Source organism: Elephas maximus, chromosome 9 (genome assembly GCF_024166365.1).
Source record: "Elephas maximus indicus isolate mEleMax1 chromosome 9, mEleMax1 primary haplotype, whole genome shotgun sequence".
NCBI lineage: Eukaryota > Metazoa > Chordata > Mammalia > Proboscidea > Elephantidae > Elephas > Elephas maximus.
The window spans coordinates 95,178,218-95,205,884 of NC_064827.1; the positions used below are offsets into that span (position 1 = coordinate 95,178,218).

A 27,667-nucleotide genomic window follows, 5' to 3' on the forward strand; every position below is an offset into this window, starting at 1 on the left:
AGTGAAAGTTAGTACTATTAAAAATTATACTGAAACAGTAGATGTGTACCAGGGTAGTCTTTAGCAAAGAGTGGTGTGTTGTTACTCTAAAGAGGTTTGTTGTACCTTCTTTCATATTTTATTTATATTTCAAACTTTTAATAAAATTTGGAAAAATATTGATGTTCAAAATAGAAAACAATTGACTATTTGCTATTATTATATCTTGTCATTATTCCAAGAGGAAATTTAGGAAGAAAATCAACAAAATGTTGAAATCTTTGAATGGCAAACAAAGATGAACCATTAAAGGTAAATTTTTAACCTTCAAAAAATAGCCACACTGTTTTGCTCCCTTAGTCATTCACACGACAGATTTAATTATCCACCTATTCTGTGCAGTGGCTGATGGTAAAAGAAATACGTTTCTGCCATTCTGAAGCTTACAGTCTCTGAGGCAAAATAGATGGAGAATTAAAAAAAAAAGAGAACTCTTTTGTCATGACCCTAGGAAGATTAGACATGAAGTTTTAGACAGGATGGTTTCCCTTGCAGAGAAATTTAGTGTCTATTTTCTTCAACAACCTTTTAAAAATTCTTATTTCTGTTGAATTATCCAGTGTAAGTTCCTGCCTTACGTTTCCTATTCCACTATTTCCTCTTTAAAGAACGCTGGTGGCACAATCATTAAGTGCTCAGCTGCTAACTGAAAGGTTGGCAATTCAAACCCACCCAGCAACTCTGTGGGAGAAAGACCTGGCAATTTGCTCTCATAAAAATTACAGCGTAGAAAACGCATGGGGCAGTTCTACTTTGTCACATGTGGTTGCTATGAGTCAGAATCAACCCAACAGCACCTAACAACAACAGGTCTTCATTTACTTATCCTCATCACACATATATCCAGGACCACTGTTATTCCTTCCCCCAAAGGATTAAATGTATTTTGGTCAAAGATCCATGGTGAATAACCAGCAGCCATTGTCAATAATATTTTAACATTAGAAGACATAAGTATGTAGCATTTTTTTAATGTAATAATTTTTAAAGTTATAGTTACGGACTTTAGGAAAGTGTGTTTTTAGGAAAGTGTGACATCAAGAGGCTGGTTGGCTCTCTGTTGAACATGAATAATGTCAGAGTACACCAACATCAGACAAGGCCACTGTGTGATCATGATTAAATAAAGCTTGCAAGGCCATTCTTGCAATCTTATCTAAGCACGGAAAAAAAACAAGGCCACTATGTAAACCACAAAAATTCCAAACTTCCCCATCCTAATGCTAATATGAGTGACTGCTGCTTCTTTGCCCATTACAACTTTAGCCTCACTCTAATCTTCCACTCCTTCTAAATAATAGCTGTTAAGATATTCATTCATAGAATTTTTCCTGCTTCCTGACGATATTCGTTCCAGAGCAAAAGCTCTGATTCCTTGTATCCTCCCCAAAGTCACCTACCATGAACCCAACTCTTATAAGTCCTTTCTAGCATCATCTAATTGATACACCCCAAAGTTCCCCAGGTGGTGCATTTTCTTTCTTTGCAATGAGTAACAAACCCAACTTATTTAACTATATATGTGTTCTTCATTGTCTTTGGCTGGAGTGCATTGACAATTTAATCCATACACTGATTTTGGGAAAGGGGAATGCTAAGACACTTTCTTAATGAACGCATTGTTATATTTAAACCATAAACTGGCCTTCATTCAGTTTATGCCATGTGAAAGATTTTTTAAAATTGATTTACCCCTGGAAATGAATTATTTCAATTTGGCTTCCAAAACTTTCTACTCCAAGTGCATCCAATGGGCCATTTGATAGTTTTGTGTGACCGTTAGCCCATTTCTGTCTAGAATGGCTTTTTCAAATGTCCTTGAAAAACACATTATTGTCAATATTAGATGACATAGGCCTGAACAAGTTTAGATTGCCTTTCACAGTCTTCATAACAAAGACACTTTTTCAGGCTAGAGAAGATGACGTTCTGGCCTGGATGAATTCTCTAGCCTCTTCTCTCTGCATTCCCACCCTGAATATGCTGGCCTCCCCCAACCTCCAACCATATTTCATTACTTTCTTTTCAGTTTTCCTTTGGAATCGCAGTCATGATTGTAGTGGTAGAGTGAGATTATCACAATGGGCTGGTGATGTTATTGATGGGAAGATGCCAACATAGGTAAAGAATATGATTTTCAATTTAAAGTATAATAGGCAAAGGGTTCAACTTTCTGCTCTGAGTAGGAGGCAAAACAGACCTTTAGTCAGAGAGAGACACTGTCCCCTCGTCTCCAGCTTCCGGCCTGCCACTTCCTGCAGGATAACAGAGCAATCCCAGTTAGTCTTTGCATCTTTTAAAAACATTTTTAATACAAAATACGGAATGCAGGTTACAAAAAAAAAAAAAAAAGAAAACCCTATTGCTGTTTCTCCAGTAACTCTTTGAACTACCTAATGAAGAGAAGGAATTGTGTCAATTAAATAAATTGGGGTTAGTTTATGTTTATTTTTCGTTTCAGTCATTTGTTCTTATTATATACCCTCTTTTACAAAAATTAGAAATTTGGCATCAGTCAATTGCCTCCCAACAGTAAATATGATTTTTTTTTTTTTTTTAGCACATACTACACTTTTATCCTCTTGGAACATCATTATGGGCCCATGGTCTTTTACAGACAACCAATTCAATTGACCTCTGAAAAGCAGCTTCTTGTGAAAGCATCCTTGATTTTTAACAAGATTTCCCAGGTTCATCTTGATTTCTCCCAGTTCTAAACATGGAATCAGCTACTCTCCAAGGAGCCTAGGTTCTTTCAGTGGAGGTAGTAAGAGACCCAATCTGGGTGCTAGGGTCAGTGTTACATTGTTCTACATAGGCAGAGCAGGGTGACCTAGGGGCTACCAGCCACTTACTTCACATAGGCAAAAACTTACCTATTAAAATAATGATGAACTCTTTTGGGACTTGAAATTTGTTAACAGTTTTTTTATTTTCTAATTTGAGAGTTCATTATTTTTATTTAATATTTAATTTTCCACCTTCCACTATTATAGAGGATCATTCCAAATTAAATGTTCGATCATAGTGTTACATAGAAGAAGGATGGAAGCTTGGAAGAGAAGGCCTTAAATGTCTCCTAAAAACATCTACTTTGCAAAGCTCTTCTGATGATTAGACACTGTATATGTTAAATTCCATGCCATAGTGTTGCCTAATACCTTCTAATTAATAATGTTATTGCCAGAAACAATTTGAATAATAAAGCCCTCTATTCATTTTATATCTTGTGATGTTAGGATGGGGGACAACAGGACTTAGCATGGAGGATTTAATAAGAGTCTTAATGAAATATAATTCATATATCATAATTCACTCATTTAAAGTGCACATTTCAGTGGCTTTTAGCGTATTCATAAAGTTGTGTAACCATCACTAAAAGCAATTTTAAGACATTTTCATCACCCAAGAAAGAAATCTTATACCCATAAGCATTTCCCTACAACGCCCTTAGCCCAAGGCAACCACAGATCTTTCTGTCTCTATGGGTTTGCCTATTCTTGATGTTTCGTATGAATGGAATCATACAATATATGTTTGTTTGTTTTTGTGTGTGTATGTGTGACTGACTTCTTTCAATTAGTATAATGTTTTCAAAGCTTATCCATGTTGTGACATGTATCGGTACTTCATTCCTTTCTATGGCTGAGTAATATTGCATTGCATTTTATTTATTCATTCATCAGTTAATGGACATTTGGGTTATTTCTTTTCTTTCTTTCTTTTTTTTTTAGCCATAAAATAGCATGTTTAATGAGCTGGAAACAGAAAAAGTTAATTGAAGGCAGAGGAACATTGTCTTGTCAGAATCAAAACCGAGGGGCTCCGTAATCACCTGGCGTCCGCTCAATGTACCTATGGTTAGAAATGTACACGATAGGAACTCCAGGGATCTTACAGATTCTTCGCTTAAGGCCCCGGTCAACCGTGGCCATGATGTAACACTTGTGCTGAGTTACTCTCTGTACTAAGCAGTCATCTGTATAGGTTCCTTTGTGTGTGCACGGTAATCGTTCAAATCTTGGATCCTTGGCGAACCTTAGAGGGACTCGATACTTCTGCCCCAATTTCTCAATTTCAGCCATTACACAGTCAGTTATACAAGGGATACACTTGGCATACAGACAGTCCATCATTGACTGTACTAGGTCCAGTTTGGCTTTAATGGAGAAGTTGATAAAATTGGTATCAACCAGAATGTGGTAAGGTGGGCCCAGCTGTGTGTTATATTGGAAGAACAAGCAGGAAGGATGTTGAGGGACTTCTCTTTCCTTGAGTGCGCTGGGATCTTTTTTTTCTTTCTTTTTAGGTTTTAATCTATCCTTTTCTTTAAGCCTCTGATCTCTGAGACTAAGCATTTGCTTCATGGTCGCATACTTCCTTGTTTTCTTTTGCTTCTCCATATTCACACCGCACTCCTGTTCATTCTTCCGCAATCAATGCCCGGGTTATTTCTACTTTTTGTCTATTACGAATAATGCTGCTATGAACATTTGTCTATAAATCTTTGCGTGGATATACGTTTTCATTTCTCCTGGGTATAAACCTAGGAGAGGACTTGCTCGGTCATCTGGTAACTCTACATGTAACTTTTGAGGAACTGCCAGACTCTTTTCTCAAGTGGCTGGACCATTTTAAATTCAGAAGGGTTTATTATGAATATATTATAGTCATTTAGTTCATTAGATTTGGACACTATTTATTATTTGTGTTACTTTTAATTTGGGAGGGCTGATGCATATGATTGTGTGACAAGAATAAAAAAATGAGTATAAATGATGTACTGATTTTACCCTTCCAACATAACTTTTAAGAGAATTCTGGTTAGGGTCTGCTTAACTTTTTGTTCCCTCCTTCGTCTTATTGAAGTAATGGGTAGAGGAAATAATTGGACAAAGCCAAGAGAGTTTGACTTGATTGATATAAGTTCTAGGACATGGAGTTACTTGTGGCCAAAAATAATAGATCAATGATGTAGCAATGGTAAGGGCTAAAGACATGAAAGAAACAGAAGAGATTTTGTTGGGGATCAACCCCGTGGGGAGCTGTTATCTAAAGCATGTTTTTAAAACTTTTTGCTGAGTATAACTTGATAAAAATTCCTCCATACCTTGTTTCCTCTTTAAGAGTTTCAGTAAAAACTTAAAGTTTTAGAGTGTATTTTCCATAAATTTTGAGCACCACCTATGTGTTGATAGACCTTAAGGCAATGTGTTAGGCTAGGTTTTGTAGAGAAACAAAACCAGTAAAGAGTATAAATATATATAGACTTACATCAAGGAAGCAGCTCATGTGGTTGTAGAGGCTGGAAAGTCCCAACTCCATGGGTCAGGCTGCAGGCTTCTCCTCACTCACATAGCTGCAGAGACTGGTGAACCCAAGATCGGCAGGACAGACAGCAGGCCTTTGACTCACAGATTGTGGAAGCCAATGAATCCCAAGGGTGGCAGGCAAGATGGTGGGTAAGCGCTAATTCAAGTCCCAAGAACTGGAAGTCAGATAAACAGGAGCCAGCTGCAGGATCCAGAGCAAGCAAAAGCCCAAAAACTTTGCCAGAAAGTCCACCTATATTGGATGCAGGCCACATCCTCAAAGAAACTCCCTTTCAACTGACTGGCTCCTCATAACAGACCCCATCATGGAGGTGATTACATTATATCAGGTCTCATCAGGAAGTGATTACATCATTATACAACTGCCAAACTACATCATAACTGTCAAATCACTGAGAATCATGGCCTAGCCAAGTTGACACACAACCTTAACAATCACAGCCCACCCTTGTCAACTTGGCATATGTAGACATGTCCTTAAACCATATATAATCTCTGGATAAAGACAATTATAAAGTAATATTTGCACCTAACATGATACAACTAACACAAGTACAACCAAAAATGTACTAGTCTCGTTTACATCTTATATTTTATAAGTGAGAAAAACAAAAATATTTGATGCACACATATAAGAAAGAAATACTCATAAACAATTACAGTCGTTGTTTTTGCAACTGATCACGTGGTCTTAACTGGTATTTAGAGCTACCTTCTTCCACCATCCATTCTGTATTCCCTTTACCCTTAGCTGGTCATTGTTCTTTGCCTGGTGGGTGATCCAAACCTTCATTCCTGAAGGATCTGAGCCATTAGTAGTCATGTCGGAATTGGGTTTCTGTAGTTTTCTATTGATTTTAATGCCATGGCATGGTAGTACTAAGATATGCTCTAAGGGATCTCCTGCATTCCAAACATGTTCTTTTTTATCTCCATTAGATAATATCAAATCAATTTTCTCTTGGTAATCAGGATCAATCACATCAGCCAATATGGTAAGTCCCTTCTTTGCCGGTTGATCCAGAGGCATAAGGAGCCCCAAGTAGCCAGGTGGCATTTTTAGTTTCCGGTTCAGAGGAATCAGTGATGTGTCTCCAGGTGGAAGCATTCCTCCCTTTGGAACTAAGACCTCTAGACCTGCATAGCATAGAGTTAGAGGGACAGAAAGCAAAAATTTTGCAAGTGGGTCACTAGGGGTAATATTGAGCGATTCCACTCCCATTTCCACCCCATGATTGCTGGACAAATGAATCCTAACTGTGGGAAAAACAGCACCATATATTGGATGCTGGTTTAGAGCATATACAGCCTCCTGGAGAATATTGCCCCAATCCTGCAAGGTATTGCCACCTAGCTGGTGCCATAATTGTGTCTTTAGAAGGCCATTCCTTTGCCCCATGAAGACAGCTGCTTTAGGATGATATGGAACATGGTAAGACCAGTGAATTCCATGAGCACAGGCCCATTGCTGCACTTCATTTGCTCTGAAGTGAGTCCTTTGATCTGAGGCCATGCTGTGTGGGACACCATGACAATGGATGAAGCATTCTGTAAGTCCATGGATGATAGTTTTGGCAGAAGCATTGTGTGCAGGGAAGGCAAATCCATAAATCCATATCCAGAGGAAGTGTCTATTTCACTAAGGATAAAATGCTACCTTTTCTATGGTGGAAGTTGTCCAATGTAATCAACCTGCCACCAGGTTGCTGGCAGATCACCTTGAGGAATGGTGCCATACCGGGGACTTAGTGTTGGTCTTTGCTGCTGGCAGACTGGGCACTCAGTAGTGGCTGTAGCCAAGTCAGCCTTGGTGAATGGAAGTTCATGTGCTGAGCCCATACATGACCTATATCCCTGCCACCGTGGACACTTTGTTCATGAGCCCATTGGGCAGTGATGGGAGTGGCTAGGCAAAGAGGATGATTGGTTTCCATAGATTGCATCATCCTATTCATTTGATTGTTAAAATCTTCCTCTGATGAGGTCACCTTTTGGTGAGCATTCACATGAGACACAAATATCTTCACTTTTTTGGCCCATTCAGGGAGGTTTATCCACATATCTCTTCCCCATACTTCCTTGTCTCCAATTTTCCAATCATGTTCCCTCTAAGTACCTGACCATCCAGCCAAGCCATTGGCCACAGCCCATGAATCAGTATACAGTCACACATATGGCCAACCAAAGTGAACAACCAGGTGCACTGCTTGAAGTTCTACCCACTGGGAGGATTTCTGTTCACCACTGTCCTTCAGGGAGGTCCCAGCAAGGGGCTGCAGTGCTGCCATTGTCCACTTTCGAGTGGTGTCTGCATATCACATAAACCACCAGCTTTTTCTTCCTCAGACGACTGATCATAAGGAACTATCCATGATGTCATATGTGCAGACTGGGAGATGGAAGGTAATGTGACAGGAGTGGAGACCGTGTGCATTTGGGTCACTTCCTCATGCAATATACTTGTGCCTTCAGGTCTTGCTCAGGCCCATTTAATGATGGAGTGCTGCTGTGCATATGCAAATTTATGGCTCTGTGTGTCAGACAATACCTGGTTAATGATGGGTAGCTCAGGTCGCATGGTGACTTGGTGGCCCATGTTTAAGCATTTAGTCTCTACTAAGACCCAGTCATTTGACCCCTCCAAGGCTATTTGCAGATCTTTAGAATGGGACCACATGTCCCACACTGCGCAAAGTAAGAGATGGTACATGTGAAATTCTATTGATAAACTATAAAGGGCCATTATATGCAGTTACTATGAACACAGTCTGGCTCAGGATTAGGCCAACTGCCAGTGTGGACAGGAGTACGTGTCCCAGTGCAGCTGCCACCTGACTTCCCACATCTTCCCCACATCTGCCCACCTGTCCACCAAACTCACAAGGCTTTGGTAAGAGGTTTTTCTTTTCCCCTCTGAGCCAATTTGGCTGTTGCTTTGTGTAGGCTTGAGAATGAGATTCCTTTCACCATCACCCCAGTGGTTCTCCCTGACCCGCAGGAGTCCCCTCCACCTTCTCCCAGGCAGGGCCAGCTTAGGTCACAGGGGCCACCTGCCTCCTCCCTGGCCTGTGAGTCATGAGTTGGAGGTCCTGCCAGAGGTCTCACTGGAGACCCCTGGAGATCAAATCGGCTTGCTGGAGGCCCTCAGGGAAAGAGGGAAATGAAGATTAAATAAATGTCTATAGTTTTTTAAAGTTAAAATTGTGCATCTTTTTCTGTGTGGAAAAGGCCTCTTTAAGAACAACCACACTCACTGAGTGGCAGGCCAAGAGCTCAGAGATCTTCCCAAAGCTTGGGAGGAAGGGAGGGAGCAGAGAGGTGACAGGTCACTAGCACTTCCCCTGTTTAGGTGAGAGAGCAAAAGGAGAGAAAAAATCAAAGCTGGAAGGAGGGATCTACTTGGTGGCTCCCCAGGCTGAGACCCCTGAGCTTGCTGGGGACTCTGACGCAGAAGTTTTGCATTTTGTTCCATAAAATTATGCCACTTGCTGTCCCCCTTGGCCCCAGCTCCCAACCTAGAAGTCTCAACCAGCGCCCAGTAATAAGCCAAAAGATGTTTCTCAAAAGGAGAGTAGTTATCTGTAGGGGATGATAGGTTTTGCTCTAAAATCCTAAGGGTCTGCGATGTGATTTATCAATAGGGGCCTGCCAAAGACTCCAAACAGCACCTCTATTTGCTACTGACACTTCAAACATCATTGGATCAGCCAGATCATATGGTTGAAGTAGCAGAACCATTTGCACGGCAGCCTGAACCTGTTGCAGAGCCTTCTCTTACTCTGGGCCCTATTCAAAACTAGCAGATTTTTGAGTTACTTGATAAATAGGCCAGAGTAGCACACGCAAATGAGGAATATGTTGCCTCTAAATCCAAAGAGGACCACTAGGCATTGTGCCTCCTTTTTAGTTGTGGAAGGGGCCAGATGCAATAACTTATCCTTCACTTTAGAAGGAATATCTTGGCATGCCCAACGCCACTGGACCCTTAGAAATTTTACTGAGGTGGAAGTTGCCTGAATTTTTGTCAAATTAATTTCCTATTCTCTAGCATCCAAATGTTTTATCAATAAGTCCAGAGTCCTTGACACTTGTTCCTTACTAGGTCCAATCAGCATAATGTCATCAATGTGATAGACCAGGGTGACATCTTGTGAAAGGGAAAGGCAGTCAAGGTCCCAGCAGACTACATTATGACATAGGGCTAGAGAGTTGATATACCATTGATGTAGGACAATGAAGGTGTATTGCTGGCCTTGCCAGATGAAGGCAAACTGCCTCTGGTGGTCCTTTGAAACAGGTATGGAGAAAACATCATTAGCCAGATCAATAACTGTATACCAGGTACCAGGAGTTATATTAATTTGCTCAAGCAATGAAACTACAACTGGGACAGCAGCTGCAATTGGAGTCATCACCTGGTTAAGCTTTCAATAATCCACTGTCATTCTCCAAGATCCATTTGTTTTTTGCTCAGGCCAAATAGGCAAGTTGAATGGGGATGTGGTGGGAATCACCACCCCTGCATCCTTTGAGTCCTTAACAGTGGTGGTAATCTCTGCAATCCCTCCAGGAATGTGGTATTGCTTTTGGTTTACTGTTTTCTTAGGTAGGGGCAGTTCTAATGGATGCCAGTTAGCTTTTCCTACCATAATAACCCTTACTCCACTTGTCAGGGATCCAATGGGAGGGTTCCACCAGTTGCTGAGTATATCTATTCCGTTTATGCATTTGGGGACTGGGGAAATCATTACAGGATGGGATCAGGGACCCACTGGACTTATTGTGAGACTGACATGAGCTAAGACACCATTAAAAACCTGACCTTCATATGCCCCCACTCTGACTGGTGGGCCACAGTGACATTTTGGGTCTCCTGGAATTAGTGTCAGTTCAGAGCCAGTACCCAGTAATCTTCGATAAATCTGATTATTTCCTTTTCCCCAATGAACAGTCACTCTCATAAAAGCCCATAGATTTCTGTAGGGAAGGCTGTGAGAAAGATTAACAGTATACATTTTTGGCAGTGTAGTGGTGCTCTTCCTCAAGGGAACTCAGCTTCCCCTTCATTCATTCCCCTTCATTGTGAGCCTGTAAACTCATTCAAGTCTGGGAATTGATTGAGGGGCCGTGACTACTCTGGAATTCAAATTAGGTTTCTGTTCACTTGATCTAGAATTCTTTCGCTTGTACAGATCAAGTAAATATTTAGTAGATTCCTTATCTATTTCACTCCTGGGGCCACCATGACTAAGTAGCCAAAGCCATAAGTTCATATGAATCAGTCTATTCTGATTAGTGCTTTGATTCACTGTCCATTAAGGTAACCATGCCCACCTTGTCTTTGTCGACTGAGTGCTGCCACTTGGCCCCTACTGCCACGGGACCAAATCAGCCCCATTTTATTTAGGTGTCTTAATGCCTTTAGGGAAGCTCCCACTGTCAAATCTGACTTAAATAAGATAGCAATTACAGGAGTCTTCATTAATGCTGGGGCTCCCTTCACAAATCTATTCCTCACTGTTGTGATAAAAGGTGTGTCTTTTGGGCACTCCATGTGTGTGTCTGTTGGTCTAGCTTGAATAAATCCACTGTAACATGCCAATTTCCCTAAGTCTTTGGATACCTTCTTCTACAGTATACTAAGGCAGATCTGGTACTTAACTGGATTTAGTGTAGGCCACTGTGTAATCCATGCTTTAGCAACCCAACCAAATAGACTATTAAATATTTTCCTAACTGAAACACTGAGTGAAGAATCTGTGCTTAGTGGGCCCATATCAGTCAACTCAGACGGATCAATCTTTATGTTTCTTTTATCATTATCCTACACCTGTAATAGCCATTCTCACACATATCCCCCAGGTTTCTGTTTGTACATATTAGAAAAGTCAAAAAGTTCTTTTGGAGTGTAGTGTACCTCTTCCTGGGTCATACTTTGTACTTCACCTTTAGGGGCTTGGCTGGGACTTAAGTCTAGTCGTAGGTCTAGAAACCAAAATCAGTGGTGGGGAAATATTTCCAGAACATTCAGCATTGTCTTGTAAGGCATCTGCCTTAGGTGATACCCCAGCCAATGACTCAGACAAAGGCGTTTCAGACACAGCTGGGTTAATCTCATCAAATGGGGCTGGAGGAGCTAATGGTTTTCCTGGGAGGGCGGCTTAGCAGACAAAGATGGAGTAGTCTCTTCAGATGGGAGTGAGGGCTGTTTCTGTTGGCAGGAGTGATTCAATGGAATTTAGGGGCTCAGTGTCCCCAGCTTCCTGATTATCTGCCCATATGTCCCCATTCCAAGTTTCAGGATCACATTTCTTCCCAATCAATGCCTTCATTTTAACTTTAGACACCACTCAAGTTTGGATTGAGAATTCAATTGGCACTGTAATTCAACCACTCTTATGGTAAGACTCTGGGTTGGTTTTTCAGCAATATCAGCCCTGTTACTATTAGAAATAAGGCTTTCTTTCAAGACCCAAGTGGAAACACTGAGGTCATTTATGCAGTGCTTGATCTTTGACTCTGAAGCCCTGAGATCATCTCTTTCTTTCACCAGTTTGTCTAGTGAAAGTAGAGCAACCAACCAGCTTCCTTATACTCATTATGACAAAATTTTAGAAAGGTATCAAACATGCAACCACCCAGAGCCTTGCCTTTCATCCATACCTGATCTATTGGTGGCGATATTTTTTGCATTTCTATTGCCATCTCACACCATGGATTAACAGCGCCCTCTTTACTTTTTTTTTTTTTTTCTTTACTAGTGGAAGCAGAGTCATCAACATCTTTAAGACTAAACAGACTTGAGAACAAATTTAGAAAATGAATCCTTACAATTTTGTTTCTCTAGAACCACTCTTGGTACCAAATGTCTTAGGCTGAATTCTGTAGAGAAGCAAAGCCAGTAAAATATAAATATATGTATACAGAGATTTATATCAAGGAAATGGCTCATGTAGTTATAGTCCCAAGTTAAAGTCCCAAGTCTGTGGGTCAGACTGCAGCCTTCTCCAGACTCGCGTACCTGCAGGGACTGGTGAACTCAAGATCAGCAGGTCAGACAGCAGGCCTTTGCCTCACAGGCTGTGGAAGCAGATGAATCCCAAGATCGGCAGGCAAGATGGCAGGTAAGCTGCTAGCTCATGTCCCAAGAACCAGAGGTCAGACAAACAGGAGCCAGCTGCAGGATCCAGGGTGAGCAAAAGCCCAAACAATTTGCCAGAAAGTCCACCTATATTGGATGTAGGCCACATCCTCAAGGAAACTCCGTTTCAACTGACTGGCTGTTCATAACAGACCCCATCATGGGGGTGATCGGATTATATTAGATCTCATTGTAGAGATGATTACATCATTATACAATTGCCAAACTACATCATAACTGCCAAACTACTGAGAATCATGGCCCAGGGAGGTTGACGCACAAACTTAATGAGCACAGGCAAGAATAAGTTTAGTTTTATTTGGGACACAGTTACTTTTAATATCTTCTTTTTATATGTGTTTTCTCCTTATGGCAGGACTCATGTCTAAATTTCTTATTATGTCAGTAAAGAAACCCAGCCCATAAATGATATGAACAAGCAATGAACAATGGTTCTACCATATGGAGTTGGCTGCATCTATTTGCTCTAACATTTCTTCTGAGACGGGAATACAGAGACCTTCCTGTTGGGAAAATGGAGGCCTTTATGTTTGGAAAACAGAGGCAATGCTGGCTCCAGAAGGTTTTAAGGAACTTGTATTAGTTTAAAAACAAAAAACAAAAAACCAAACCCATTGCCATCACGTTGATTCTGACTCAGTGAACCTATAGGACAGAGTAGAACTGCCCCATAGAGTTTTCAAGGAGTGCCTGGTGGATTCAAACTGTCAGCATTTTGATTAGCAGCCCTGGCTCTTAACTACTATGCCACCAGGGTTTCCCTTAATTTCTTAGTGCTGCTGTAATAGATATACCACAAGCGGGTAACTTTAACAAACAGAAATTTATGTTTTCATAGTTCAGGATGCTAGAAGTCCAAAATCAGGGTGCCAGCTCTAGGGGAAGTCTCTCTGTCCACTCTGGAGAAAGATCTCTTTCAGTTTCTGTAGTCCCGGCATTCCTTGGTTCCTTGGTAATCTCCATGTGGCATGTATCTTCTTCTCTTTGTGTTTGCTTGTCTTTGCATCTAATCTGCTTTTTTGTGTGTATATCAAACGTGGATAGGTTTAAGACACAGCCTACACTGATGTGCTCTTATTAACACAACCAAGAAAACCCTATTCCCAAATGAGATTATACCTACAGGTGTAAGGGTCAGGATTCCAACACACATTTTTGGGTGACACAATTCAATCTGTAACAGACCTCATTGTTAATCAGTGCTTGGGCCTGAACTATACTTCTCAGTTTCTGAGCCATTTTGCTATACCTTTACCAAGTAGCCTCAATGCCTTTTACTGAAATTCTTGATCTTTGCTGACATGTCAAACTGATTCCTATCACTCTTCTGTATCAATACAGACATTTTTGTAATTTGAATCTTTACATACTTAATCAGCTGACATCTAGAACAAGCTCATTTTTTAATCAGCTTTAGCTCAGGAAGGTAACTTAGCAGAAGTAAAAGAAAGTGAAATACATAACTAAAATACCCGAATACACAGGATAGTTGGTTGGTGGGAAGAGAAGTATTTGTGAGGTATTACTTAGAGTGGTGCCTTTGGAAATTGATTTAGCAGCAAGCTATATCTTCAAACAAAATATAGCCAGAATGCTAATGCAAAAAAAAAAAGACAAAACAGAGTCTCCTATTTGAAGCTTTGGGCTGAGCAGATGGAATGGGGGTTTGGATTCTTTTTTAATAGGCAGACCCCAAACCTCTATCCTTCTTCAGTCTTAGAGATCTCTCAGAGTTTTAGGGTTGTCACCAAGCATTGTTTATAAAGCATTTCTCTAAGGTAATAATATAAATTTTGTGTATAAACATTATCGACTTCATACACACAAGTAAGCATTGTCTTTACAAGGGATCTTGTTGACTTACATATTTCTTTCAGCAAATTTCTTATAGCTCAAAACAATACAGAAAAATAACTTAGTCTTTCCATTTCCATTGACTAATAATAAACATTAATCAATAGTATACACCTAGACTTTTTTACCTCCTTAAAGAAGTTGCCATAGGATGGTATATTTTTATTCTAATCATAGTAATATTACTCAAAATATATTTGAATTCCTCACTGAGTCATCTTATGAACCACTATGGGAAAAAAATCAATAAACTGAGTAAACTTGTGAATGCAAATGGAATTGTTCTTTCATTGGATGAGTCTTTTGACTATTTACAAAAAAATCAAAGCCAATATCAAGAGGATAAACTTTGTGATTATTACAGTTACTCAAAGCAAAAAGTATTTGTGATTGTTAATTTTATGTGTCAATTTCGCTAGGCTAGGGTGCCCAGTTGTGTGGTTAAACACTGGTCTACATAGATGCTGTTGTGAAGTTTTTTTGTTGATGTGATTAACATTTACAATCAGTTGACTCTAAATAAAGAAAATTGTCCTCCATAATGTGGGTAGGCTTCATTCAATCAGTTGAAGACCTTAAGACCAAAAACTGAGGTTTTTCAGGGAAAGAAGTAATTCTGTTTTAAGATTGTAACATAGGTATCCTGCCAGAGTTTCCAACCTGCCACCTGATCTACCAGTTTTGTACTTTCCAGCCCTCACTATTGTATGAGACAATTCCTTAAAGTAAATTAGTCTTTCTCTAAATACACTCTAAATACACACACATACACATATATGTACATACACTTAATATATAAATTATATATTTTATTTACATATAAACGTATATATGTACGTATAAACATATATATATGCATATAAATGTACACATATAGATATTTATATGTATGTGTATACATATATATGTACAATAAAACCTGAGAAAGCCAGAACCTGTGTAGGGCAGAAACCTGAAGGAAAACTGAAGTGTTTTCCATTATTAGAAAAAAAAAAAAATTTTTTTTTTTTATTAGAGACCAATAGAAAAGTGGTAGGACTGTACCCATCAAAGGTGAAAAACTTGTGAGACCCAGAGAAACAAGGCAATCCCACCGAGTTCTAGCTATCACAGGTTTTACTGTATGTGTATACGTAGATGTGTATCTGTGTCTATGTCTATACCTATACACACATATATTTATATCTCTCCTATCGGTTCTGTTCCTCTGGAGAATTCTGACTAATACAAATGCCAAAGGTAGTTCCAAAAGAGAAGTTCTTAATACAATATGGCTACGAACAATCACAGTATCATTAAAATACAAGTAACCTCCTTGATATTTTCAATCACCTCGTATGCATGCGAAAGCTGGACTATGAATAAGGAAGATAGAAGAAGAATTGATGCCTTTGAATTATGGTGTTGGTGAAGAATATGGACTAGACCAAGGACTACCAGAAGAACAAACAAGTCTGTCTTGGAAGAAGTAGAGCCAGAATGCTCCTTGGAAGCGAGGATGGTGAGACTTTGTCTCATGTGCCTCGAATGTGTTACCAGGAGGGACCAGTTCCTGGAGAAGGACATCATGCTTGGTAAGGTAGAGGCCAGGAAAAAAAGGGAAGCCCCTCAGCAAGATGGATTGACACAGTGGCTGCAACAATGGGCTTAAACATAGCAACTATTGTGAGGATGGTGGAGGATTGGACAGTGTTTTATTCTATCGTGAATAGGTTGCTGTGAGTCAGAACCTACTCGATGGCACCTAATAGTGACAAACTCCTTGACGGTGATTCCTTTAAATGATTCTAGGTTCCTATAGCTGTCTAAAACCCAAACACATTGCTGTTGAGTTGATTCTGACTTATAACGTCCCTACAGGACAGAGTAGGACTGTCCCATAGGGTTTCTAAGGAGCGGCTGGTGCATTTGAATTGCCAACCTTTTGGTTAGCAGCCAAGCTCTTAACCACTGCGCCACCAAGCCAGAGTCGACTGGATGACAATGCGTTTTGTTTTTTTGGGTTTATAGCTGTCTAAGTTGTGATATGCTTTTTTTTTAAGAAGAATCACACTAGGCAGATTCAGAATGGACCGCAGTGTATAAAGGATGGAGAGCAGGCAAGAAAGAAAGGATTTTCTAGTTGGGTGAGGCTGATGAATCTTATGACAACATAAAAGGTAAAGAATGTCAAGGGTGCCTACTGGGATTTAGAGCTAAGGCTGAAAATGAAATCGGGATCTGGGCTTAAGTGAAAAAAATGTATCTGAGGCACAGGTTCAAAGGAGAACAAATTAGCAATTTTATAAATCATGAGTTTTAAATTATTGGATGGAAATCTGACTAAGAGCCAGGAGGACGGTTGCTGTCAAAAAGTAGCTTTGGTACAGTAGAAAGCATTTTAGATTTGAGGTCAGAAGCCATGGACTTAGTTTCCTCCTTCACCACATATCAACAGCATGGCCTTGGGAAAGTCACTTGACCCCATATATGTTCATATACTATTTTGCATATTTCTGTATCACATCTCGTTATTACATTATTTCATTATGAACCATTTATGCATGACTCTTGGAATTCTGACAAAGCATCCTTAATTTATTCATTTTTTGTATGGAGCCCTGGTGGCATTGAGTGCTGCAGCTGCTAACCAAAAAGGTCGGCAGTTCAAATCCACCAACCACTCCTTGGAAACCCTTTGGGGCAGTTCTTCTCTGTCCTATAGGGTCACTATGAGCTGGAATTGACTTGACGGTGACTTTTTTTTTTTTTTGTATTTTCTAGAGCCTAGAAAAGAGACTGGCACCAAATAGATGATCAATCATTGTTGAAATAAAATGCAGAATTGTGAAAATTAAAATGACGGCAGCACTTTGTGGAATGTAGAGGCTCTGCAGTTGTAGGCTATTTTTGTTAAAAATAAAATCTGAGAAGTGAGTTGTAACAAAGGAAACAATGAATTCCGTAAAAGATATCTCTCAACTTTATATTTTAATCCTGGGTTCAAGTCCAAAAGCGTTTTGTGGGTATAGGCAAAGATAGCATTAATGGCTGTAGTTAATTTAGGAATTCGTGGTGAATTCAGGGATCTGACTATTTAGGGATCAGATTTGCATGTTCATGAATATTAATGCCCACTAAACTTGCTATTTGCCCAGTAGTAGAATTTTGCTATGAAAGGAACAGAAATAATACCTGATCCTTCCTCGGTGACTCCCATGGGTTTCTCCTTTTCTTCACTTCTTTGTGCTGTAATGGAGACAGAATTGGTTTCCCCTCTGGCTTTAATTTGAGTCACTACTGGGCATTGAAGAGGGTGTCTTTTCCCAAACCCAGCTCTAAAATCAGGTTACCTTCCCAGGGTTTGTGTTTCATAATCTGTGAGACATCCCTCAGTGAAGTAATCTCTACCCAGATGGAATCAGATTCACCACTCCCTGAGGTGGCCCGGAGACTTGTAGATGACGCCAGCCTTCTCTTAGAGATTTAGGAAATGCTTCATGATGTTATGAACCTTGAAGGTAATGGCTTTGAGCCAGTACCAGTTGTCGTTGAGTCTACTCGGACTCATGGTGACTCCATGTGGGTCAGAGTAGACTATGCTCTATAGGGTTTTCAATGGCTGGTTTTCAGAAGTAGATCACCAACCAGACTTTTCTTCTAATTAAACTCTGCGTGGACTCAAACGTCTAACCATTCAGTTAGCAGCCTAGCACATTAAATGTTTGTACCACCCTGGGACACCTGACCTATAGTTAAAACAAACAAACAAAACAAACCAAGCCAAACCAAACCAAACCCATTACCATCAAGTCCATTTTGACTCATAGTGACAGTGTAGGACAGAGTAGAACTGCCCCATAGAATTTCCAAGGAGTTCAAACTACTGACCTTTTGGTTAGTAGCCATAGCTCATAACCACTGCACCACCAAGGCTCCTGACCTATAGTACCCACTCCACTGCCACTGAGTCGATTCTGACTCATAGCGACCCTGTAGAACAGGGTAGAACTACCCCATAGAGTTTCCAAGGAGCGCAGACCTACTAAACTCAGTTGTTGAGTGAACAAAAGAAAAATGGAAAACAAAACATTCAGCAACGTTTTGATGATCCTCAACTTCGTGAACCTAATGGCCAGCCATCTTTCCAGCAAGAATGCTGAGCTATAGTCACTTCATATCCTGTTGAGTTATGGCATCCCATTTGATAAGCCCCTTCCTATTAATTATTCTCTCTTTTTTATCCTTGAAAAGAAATTGTTCCCAAGGATGACTCCAGGTGATTATCCAGAGGTGTCAGGCATGATTAATGCTTCACCTTATATTGTACATCATCTTTTTTCCCCTCTGGGGATCCAAGAGCAATGCTCTTTTCTGCTTCTCGCTGCCACAACAAATAAGTTCCCCTGTATTGTCATATTTCCTGATGCCTGCACCCTGCACGGATTAGCAGATTGGATGGCAGTAGTTAAAATAAGTTCCCCTGTATTGTCATATTTCCTGATGCCTGCACCCTGCACGGGTTAGCAGATTGGATGGCAGTAGTTAGGATCGCCATAAATCCAATACTGGCATGATGTGTCTGGGGTGCTGCCAGAGGTCAGATTCATGGAATGGCCATAAATGGCTGTCCAGAAAATGACAACCAGAAAGAGCATGAATATTGCTGTCACCCCTGCCAACCCAACTGCAGTGGGTAACAAAAGGGAATGCAGAACATTTGAGCACCACTGTGTGAGTCGGCAGTTCAAATCCACCAGCCGCTCCTTGGAAATCCTATGGGACGGTTCTACTCTGTCCTATAGGGTCATTATGAGTTGGAATCAACTCAATAGCAATGGGTTTTTTTGGGTGTGAGTCCTTGGATGATACAAAACGATTAAGTGCTATTAACTCAAATGTTGGCAGTTCGGACCCACCCAGAGGCCTGGTGAGCTGCTTCTGAAAGGTCACAGCTTTGAAAACTCTAAGAAGCACAGTTCTACTCTGTACGCATGGGTCGCCATGAGTTGAATTAAACCAATGGCAACTGTCTTTTTCTTGTTTTCTGAGAGCCACCATCATGTCCCACATGAGCTGGGTTTCATATGGGAGGGTCTCATGCTGTAGTAAGAAATGCATGTTTGAGTCAAGCGTTGATTGCTTCTACGGCTGTCAGGCTTACACTGAGAAGGCCAAGGGAGCAATTTGAGCTTCAGTTTCTTTGTCTGTAAATACACCCGTTGCCATCAAGTCGATTCCGACTCATAATGACCCTATAGGACAGAGTATAACTGACTCATAGAGTTTCCAAGGAGCACCTAGTGGATTTGAACTGCCGACCTTTTGCTTAGCAGCCGTAGCACTTAACCACCATGCCACCAGAGTCTGTAAATAGTGGTTGCTAATACTTCCCATTTATGAAAAGGATTAAATCTTGTATTATGGAAGTGCTTTGTAGCCTGGCAAGTGCTGTGGAATACAAGGAGTTAGTGTCCTCTGTTAGGTGCTGGAAATGTAGATATTGCTTTCCTTCCTGAGCTTAAATTCAAAAGATGAAGTTTCTCCTGGCTGCTTCTCTGTCTTGCTTGCTTTGTAGCATTTCCTTGACTTTCGGTTTCAATACAATCCCTGGCTCTGAAAGGCATCTTCCCTTCTCTGTTGTCTTAGTTACCTAGTTTTTCTGTAACAGAAACGCCGCATGTGGGTAGCTTTAAGGAATAGAAATTTATTTCTCACAGTTCAGGAGGCTGGAAGCCCACATTCAGGGTGTGGCTTTAGAAGGAGGTCCTTCTTTGTCTATTTCAGCTTCTAGTAGCCGGCAGTCCTGGGCTTGTAGATTCATCTGCTGTGCTTTTGTGTCCCTGTCTTCATATGTCATCTTCTCCTTGTCTGTGCCTCTGTGTCTATTCTGCCTTTTATATAACTCGGAAGTGATTAGGTTTAGAACCCACCCTACTCAGATATGACCTCGATAACACAACAAAGAAAACTCTATTTTCAAACAGGATCACATCCACTGGTATAGAGGCTGGACTTCAATACGTTTTTTGGCAGACACAAATCAACTCATAACACCAGTGTTTGGCTTTCGCATATGTCCTCAGCCCAGACTTTCTGCCTGCTTTATCCTCTGCTACGTCCTCGGCCTCCCTTTTGTGCTCCCTCGTTATGGCTTATGGCCCTGACATTTCCATTTTCTGTTGTTCCACCTGACAAAAAGTTTTGACAGCTATGTCATGTAGGGTATAGGTGGTATTCACAATACACTTAATCTTTAATCCAAGTAGAATTTGATTTTGTATGTGATATAGGTTAGAAACTAGTTGTTTGTCTTCCAGATGGGATTCTATAAATTTTAAGTAAGGATTCCTGGATTGGAAGGGACAGACCGTAATCATAAGCCTAATGATAGCCTAAAAGTAGCTTAACAAAACCCTGAATTTGGAAAATGGCCAGAGAAGAAAAGGCGTGAAGTAGCAAACAAATTTTAAGGGCTTTATTTTAGTGTATGTGTGGTTATGGTTAATTTTTTTAGTTTGGTATAATAATAGAGCAATAGAAATTCTATTATGACTTGTATGAACAAATTAGAGAAATTCAAGTAAATATTAGAACTTCCAAATAAACAAGGGAGAGTATGGTAGGAATAAGTAGAAACTTAGACTATGCCAGTAAAAGAAAGGGGAAAAAGCAAATAGGAGCAAGATAAATAAATAGTAAAAACCCAAAAAGCCAAACCCAGTGCCATTGAGTCGATTCCAACTCATAGCGACCCTATAGGACAGAGTAGAACTGCCCCGTAGAGTTTCCACGGAGCGCCTAGCGGATTCGAACTGCCGACCCTTGGTTAGCAGACATAGCACTTAACCACTATGCCACCAGGGTTTCCTAAATAGTAAAAGCAAAAAAAAAAAAAAAAGATGGCATGTAGGCTTCTTGGCAATTACTGAAGCAAGGATTACATATCTGATTTCAAATGAGGAAAAATGAAGAGCTAAACCAAACTAGGCTTATATGGATGGAAAACTCTGGGCAGAACTGACCTTACCCTTTGGCGAGGCTCTGCAACAGGCCCACCCCTAGCATTCGAAGAATCTAGAACAAGAGTACAAATGGAGGCCAGTGTGCCATTTCTCGATGTCTTTGAGTCAATTCTGTCATGTGTGTCAGAGTAGAACTGTGTTTCATAGGGTTTTTGACAGCTGATATTTATGAAGGTCTTTCTTCTGAGGTGCCTCTGAGTGGACACAAACCTTTAGCCTTTGGGTTAGTAGCTAAGCATGTTAACTGTGTGCACCACCCAGGGACCCCCACATGCCATAAACTGTACCAAACCCATTGCTGTTGAGTTGATTTTGACTCATAGTGACTCCACAGGGTTTCCGAGGCTGTAAATCTCTATGGAAGCAGACTGCCATGTATTTCTCTCTTGGAGTCATGGTGGTTTCAAACTGCCAGCATTTAGGTTAGCAGTCGACTGTTTTAACCACTACACCACCAGGGCTCCCTCTATGTACCATAGGTCTACATATTTAAGTTGTAAATCAAGCCAACAAATTGTTAAATAAAATATGTTCTATCCTTCTCCCTTGACGCAAATATTTTTATAACACCCTGGAATGCCAGCTTCAAATGGAGAATTCTCGGAGCTCTGTGCCAGAACACATGACGTGGGAGAAGCAGCCTTTTCACCCTACCATCCCCTCTTCTCTTCCCAGCCCACCTTGTCCTGCTCTTCAAGGGGCTTCACACACATGTGTATGGACACTTTGGTTTACATGTTCAAGCTCTATCCACCTGCCCCACCCCAGCAAACACCTACCCTTTTTCCACCCCTTGTGCCTAAGCATGTGCCTATGGGCGTGGTGTGCACTTAGCAAGGCAGACCAGGGAAGGGTCAGAGCAGCTCTGGGTTGTTTGGGTGGGAGAGTCTGGGGCTCCGATGCTAGGTTCGTTGTCTTGAAGGGGGCAGGACAGAGGACATGGGAGGGCATGTGCCCTTGTCCTTGAAACATCTCCTCTGTGGTAGTAATGGCCACAGGAATTGTAGAGTAGGCCCTAAATGTGTAGGTCCAGGGTGGGGACCTTTTGCCATGCTCTATGTCCAGACACCTAAGAGAAAGGGCTGAAAATGCCCTCTTTTTTGTTTTACTAGAACTTGTAAAAGATTTAAAAGGTGTTTTGTCCTCCCTCCAGAGTCCCTGGGTGGTGCAAACCATCAACGTACTCCTCTGCTAACCGAAAGGTTGAAGGTTTGCATCCGACCAGAAGTATCTGGGAAGAAAGGCCTGGTGATCCACTTCTGAAAAAGCAGCCATCGAAAACCCTACAGAGCACAGTCATACTCTGACACACATGGGGTTGCGATGAGTCAAAGTCGACTCGATGGAAACTTTATTTATTATTTATTTAGGTCCCTCTCTACATTCCTGGGAAAGGAGGGCTACAGCCTGAAATAGGAGCGTATGAGATGGAATCCCATTCAACTCATAGTGACCCCATAGGACAGAGCAGAACTGCCCCGACAGGTTTTCCAAGGCTGTAATCTTTACAGAAGCAGACAGCCACATCTTTCTCCCTCAAAGCGTCTGGTGGGTTCAAACTGCTGATCTTTTGGTTAGCAGCTGAGTGCTCTAACCACTGCTCCACCAGGGCTCCTCATTGGCTTAGATAGCACAACAGCTGACTTTTCTATTACTGCTTCTTCATTTATTTGTGAAATGGCAGTAGTTCACTTTCCAGGGTTATTTAACAAAGATAAATATTGAGTTTCAAGAATCTGAAGGAGCACACCCTGAGCTAATGAATGTGAGGGAATAACGCTAACCTCTCTCCTCCACTCCCAGCAAGTCTAGCCCCAGAACTCCCTTTGGGCCTCCGAATTCCAGAGGACCCCCAGCTGGAAACCCAGTCGCTCCCTGGAGCCCAGATGCTAGCACTCCTGTCACGTTCCTCTTCCCACAACTTAAACATGGAGGGTTGATTTCTCCCTAACGCCTTTTCCATCTCTTTGTGTTTTCCAGCTAAAGTGGGCTGGGCTGGGCTGGCCAGGTGGCTTTGTACTGGGGATGCAGAGAGCACTGCCCGCTGCCAGGCTTCTTGTAACTGCAAAGGAGAGGGAAACCAGGGCTCCAGGAACAACCCGGGAACATGTGAGCCAGGCCTGAGTAACCATCGCTCGCTCCTTAATGGCAGAGAAAAGCTCATCCGGTTCTCGCAAGGAAGGAGGGAAATCACAGATGTGAAAGTGATGAGAGGACAAAATGATTGGGTTCACTTGAGAGCAGGAGCCAAGTATTCCTCCTTCCTTATTTGATCTTCTGAGTTTATCCCTTCACTGCAAATAAGCACCTTGAGGCAATTAAAAATGCTGAGCTCTCCGGGGTGATTGCACTGATTCGGCCTTTACAGGAGAAAATTAACGTGGAGACAACAGTCAACAGCTTGTCCTTCAAGGTGGCACAGGGAATACAAATTTCACAAACACTTAGAGCCTTTCTGCTGACTAACTGCCTGTGAATGAAAGGTTTTGCCCATTGTCTTTGTTTCCTGAAAATGCCAAATGTAATTGGGACCACAATGCCATGAACTGTGGAGTCCAAGTCGCCATTTTCACTGGAGGTGAAAATGCAAATGAATGTCTTCAAATGTTAACCTTCCTGCCTTCTGAGGATTACATTTAAGTAGCGTCTTTCAAATAACTGTGATTTTCCTCAAATCACTGAAACAAAAGGCAAACCAAAACAAACCAACAGTGACCAAAAGGGAACAATTTCCTTCTCAGCTGAGGCCCTATTTGCCAAATTGCAGGCCAGGACTGATTTTTTATCGCCACGTTGTAGAATGGCTGAGAATCAGGAGGTTTTGATGGAAATGTGGACTGACCTTTAGCCGTGTTGACGCTTGTAAGGGCTATGATGATAAAAGTGCTATCCTCCCCCACCAACCCCACCCTACTCCCCAAGCTGTTTAATTCTTGTGAATAACAACGTGCTGGGCTCTAGCACTGAAGCTGGTCGGTGAAGCAGCCAGGGGGATATGATTAAGGAATAAAATTCCCATTCTGGGTGGGGAAACGAGACTGTGGGTTTGATTTCTGACCACTCAACTAGGAGAAAAAGCCTTTTAATGACGCAGTTATCTTTGCCAAGCAGGGAAATGGTTAATTCTCTCCCTTCACTCCAGCTCCACCCTACCCACCCTCTTGGGGTTGACTGAAAGAAGAATCTAGATGCTTCTGAACCTCTAAGGCTGTGTGTCCCCTTGGCCAAATGTCTTGATGTGGAAACTAGCCAGCACCCATCGGCCCTGAGTGATTTTTTTTCCTGTTTCACAGCTTCAGTGAGGACTCTCAGCATTGATAAATGCTTGGTTGGCACCAGGACATTGTAGAGACTCAGACATTCTGTCTCTTAGTGAACAATTCAATTGCTGCAAATTAAGCAGAGATATTCAGTTACCCCTGAGGATATAACTCTAACCTCGCTCACAGAATACCAAGGTCTCTTTCTTCCGTGGGCTTGGGAGAACTTGAGGCTTTGTCATCACTTCCAATCACAGATCACTTTCAGATCTCAGGCTGCACACATTTGTCACACCCCCACCCCCCTCCACAAAACATATGTTCCAATCTATTAAGTTCTTTGCACATCAGAGGTACCAAAAAGAGGTCAAATAATATAGTTTGGCACATTTTCTACTTTATCACTAACTATCGAGATTTTTGTAGAGGGAAAAAAAGTTGACAACTGCCCTTGAAAACTTGAGAATATGGAGCTTTCTCTGCTTGACAGGTTTCTCCCCTCACCCCTCCACCGTCGTTTCACAAATCAGGCGGTCTCTGATATGGAATGCAAAGTTAAGTTGGTTGACTTTTCATAAACTTCCTTCTTAACACATTTTTCTCCTCTTGTGTTTCTATAATATATGCAAAATGCCAAGCTCCTCAAAAGAACTTTACAGGTCATTTTCCTGCCATAATACTCGAATCAGCAGCAAATGCACTTCATGGCTTAAATGCAGTGACTAAAGTAGTCTGACAGCAGAAATATGTACTGGATAGTAACTTCCACAAAAGCCTTGAGCTTTTCACATGAGTAGAGATTATGGCTTTGGAAATCACCCTTTTTTTTTTTTTTTTTTTAAAAAGCTTCGCCCTGTGTAAATATGGCCGAGGAACATTTATTGGCTCTGTGCTATCATGTGCCCTTGACCTAGTGACATTATTGATTTTCCACCATTGTCTTTATATGTATTGGTCCAAGAGGACAGGACCATAATAGCTGCCTCCCTTGACAATTAATTTTGATCTGCTCTATGAGGTAAGCCTTACAGAAGCCCTTGAAAGAATGACTTTCACATCAGCGTCTGTGTTCATGTGTCCCCTTCTTTGCCCCCACAGGTAGGTCACATTTTTTCAAACCAAAAATTGGGTCACCTGGTGTGATAAAAGAGTTTTCTTTCACTTTGTGAGTCTCTTGATAGGAAAAGAGTTGCACACACATTTTATTTATTCAATTAAATACTTCTCTTTATAGGAAAGAATAAAATTAAATGAAATTGCAATGGTTGTGCAAAATTTGGTACGTTTGTGATTTCATTGGCAACAAAATGATAAACCTCTTTCTCTTGCTTTATATATATGTTATATATGTATTTATGTATGTATATATGTATGTATGTATGTATAGACCTCTCTCACTGTGTGTGTATGTACATATATGGGACTGTCTTCCAGGTTTCACAAGTTTTCCATCATTCCCTATTAGTGGAAAATATTTGAGTTTTCTTTCTCTGACAGGTTTCCAACTTACGTGGGCTCTGCCTTTCGCAGGTTTCACTTACTCACCTGTGTTCTCAGTAACCTGAGCAATCATTTCACTAGAAATCGTCTTAGGCATCCCAGAGCCTGGAGTTCTGGGACTCAGAGGTGATGGTGTAAATGATAGACCTTCTCCCCGTGCTACTTTTCATGTCTGTGCATCTTTGGAATGTATCTACATCATCATCGAAGGTCTGTAAGCATCTTTTCCAAGCATCTATAAAAACCCCAACTGGTGGTGTTGTCCTTAGGTGCCGTTGAGTTGGTTCTGACTCATAGTGACGCTATGAAGAACAGAATGAAATACTGCCCAGTCCTGCCCCATCCTCACAGTCATTGTTATGCTTCAGCCCATTGTTGCAGCCACTGTGTCAATCCATCTCATTGAAGTTCTTGCTCTTTTTTGCTGACCCTTTACCAAGCATGATGTCCTTCTTTAGGGACTGGTCCCTCTTGATAGCATGTCCAAAGTATGCGAAATGAAGTCTTGCTATCTTTGCTTCTAAGGAGCATTCTGGCTGTACTTCCAAGACAGATTTGTTCTTTTTTTCTAGCAGTCCATAGTATACTCAATATTTTTTGCCAACACCATAATTCAAAGGCATCAATTTTTCTTCATTTTTCCTTATTCATTGTCCAGTTTTCACATACATACCAGGCAATTGAAAACACCATGGCTTGGTTTAAGTGCACCTTAGTCCTTAAATGACATCTTCACTTTTTAACACTTTAGAGGGGTCTTTTGCAGCAGATTTGCCCAATGCAACATGTCATTTGATTTTTTGACTGCTACCCTGGTGAAGTAGTGTTTAAGTGCTACGGCTGCTAACCAAAGGATTGGCAGTTTGAATCTGCCAGGCGCTCCTTGGAAACTGTATGGGGGCAGTTCTACTCTGTCCTATAGGGTCGCTATGAGTCGGAATCGACTCGACAGCACTAGGTTTGGTTTTGGTTTGGTTGCTTCCATAGGGATTGATTGGGAACCGAGCAAAATGAAATTCTTGACAACTTCAATCTTTTCTTTGTTTATGATGTTATTGCTTATTGGCCCAGTTGCGAGGATGTTTGTTTTCTTTACGATGAGGTGTAATCCATACTGAAGACCGTGGTTTTTGATCTTCGTCAGTAAGTGCTTCAAGTCTTCACTTTCAGCAATCAAGGTTCTGTCATCTGCGTAACACAGGTCGTTAATCAGTCTTTCTCCAATCCTGATGCCACGTTCTTCTTCATTTAGTTCAGCTTCTTGGATTATTTGCTTAGCATACAGATTGAATAAATATGATAAAAGGATGCACACTTTCCTGTCTAAACCATGAGACATTTCCTTGTTCTGTTTAAATGACTGCCTCTTGGTCTGTGTACAGGTTCCTCACAATTAAATGTTCTGGAATTCTAATTTTCATTCTTTGCAATGTTATCCATAATTTGTTATGATTCACACAGTTGAATGCCTTTGCATAGTCAAGAAAGCACAGGTAAACATCTTTCTGGTATTCT

The 27,667-nt window shown here is 41.1% G+C and overlaps 1 protein-coding gene across 1 annotated transcript; it reads right to left on the reverse strand.

The window, feature by feature from the left end:
• Positions 1 to 3,848: 3,848 nt before the first annotated feature.
• On the reverse strand, positions 3,849 to 4,462 carry LOC126083360 (rRNA-processing protein FCF1 homolog). Its single transcript, XM_049897027.1, has one exon. It carries the CDS (start codon positions 4,440 to 4,442, stop codon positions 3,849 to 3,851), a length of 594 nt encoding a protein of 197 aa, XP_049752984.1. The 5' UTR covers positions 4,443 to 4,462.
• Positions 4,463 to 27,667: the final 23,205 nt, after the last annotated feature.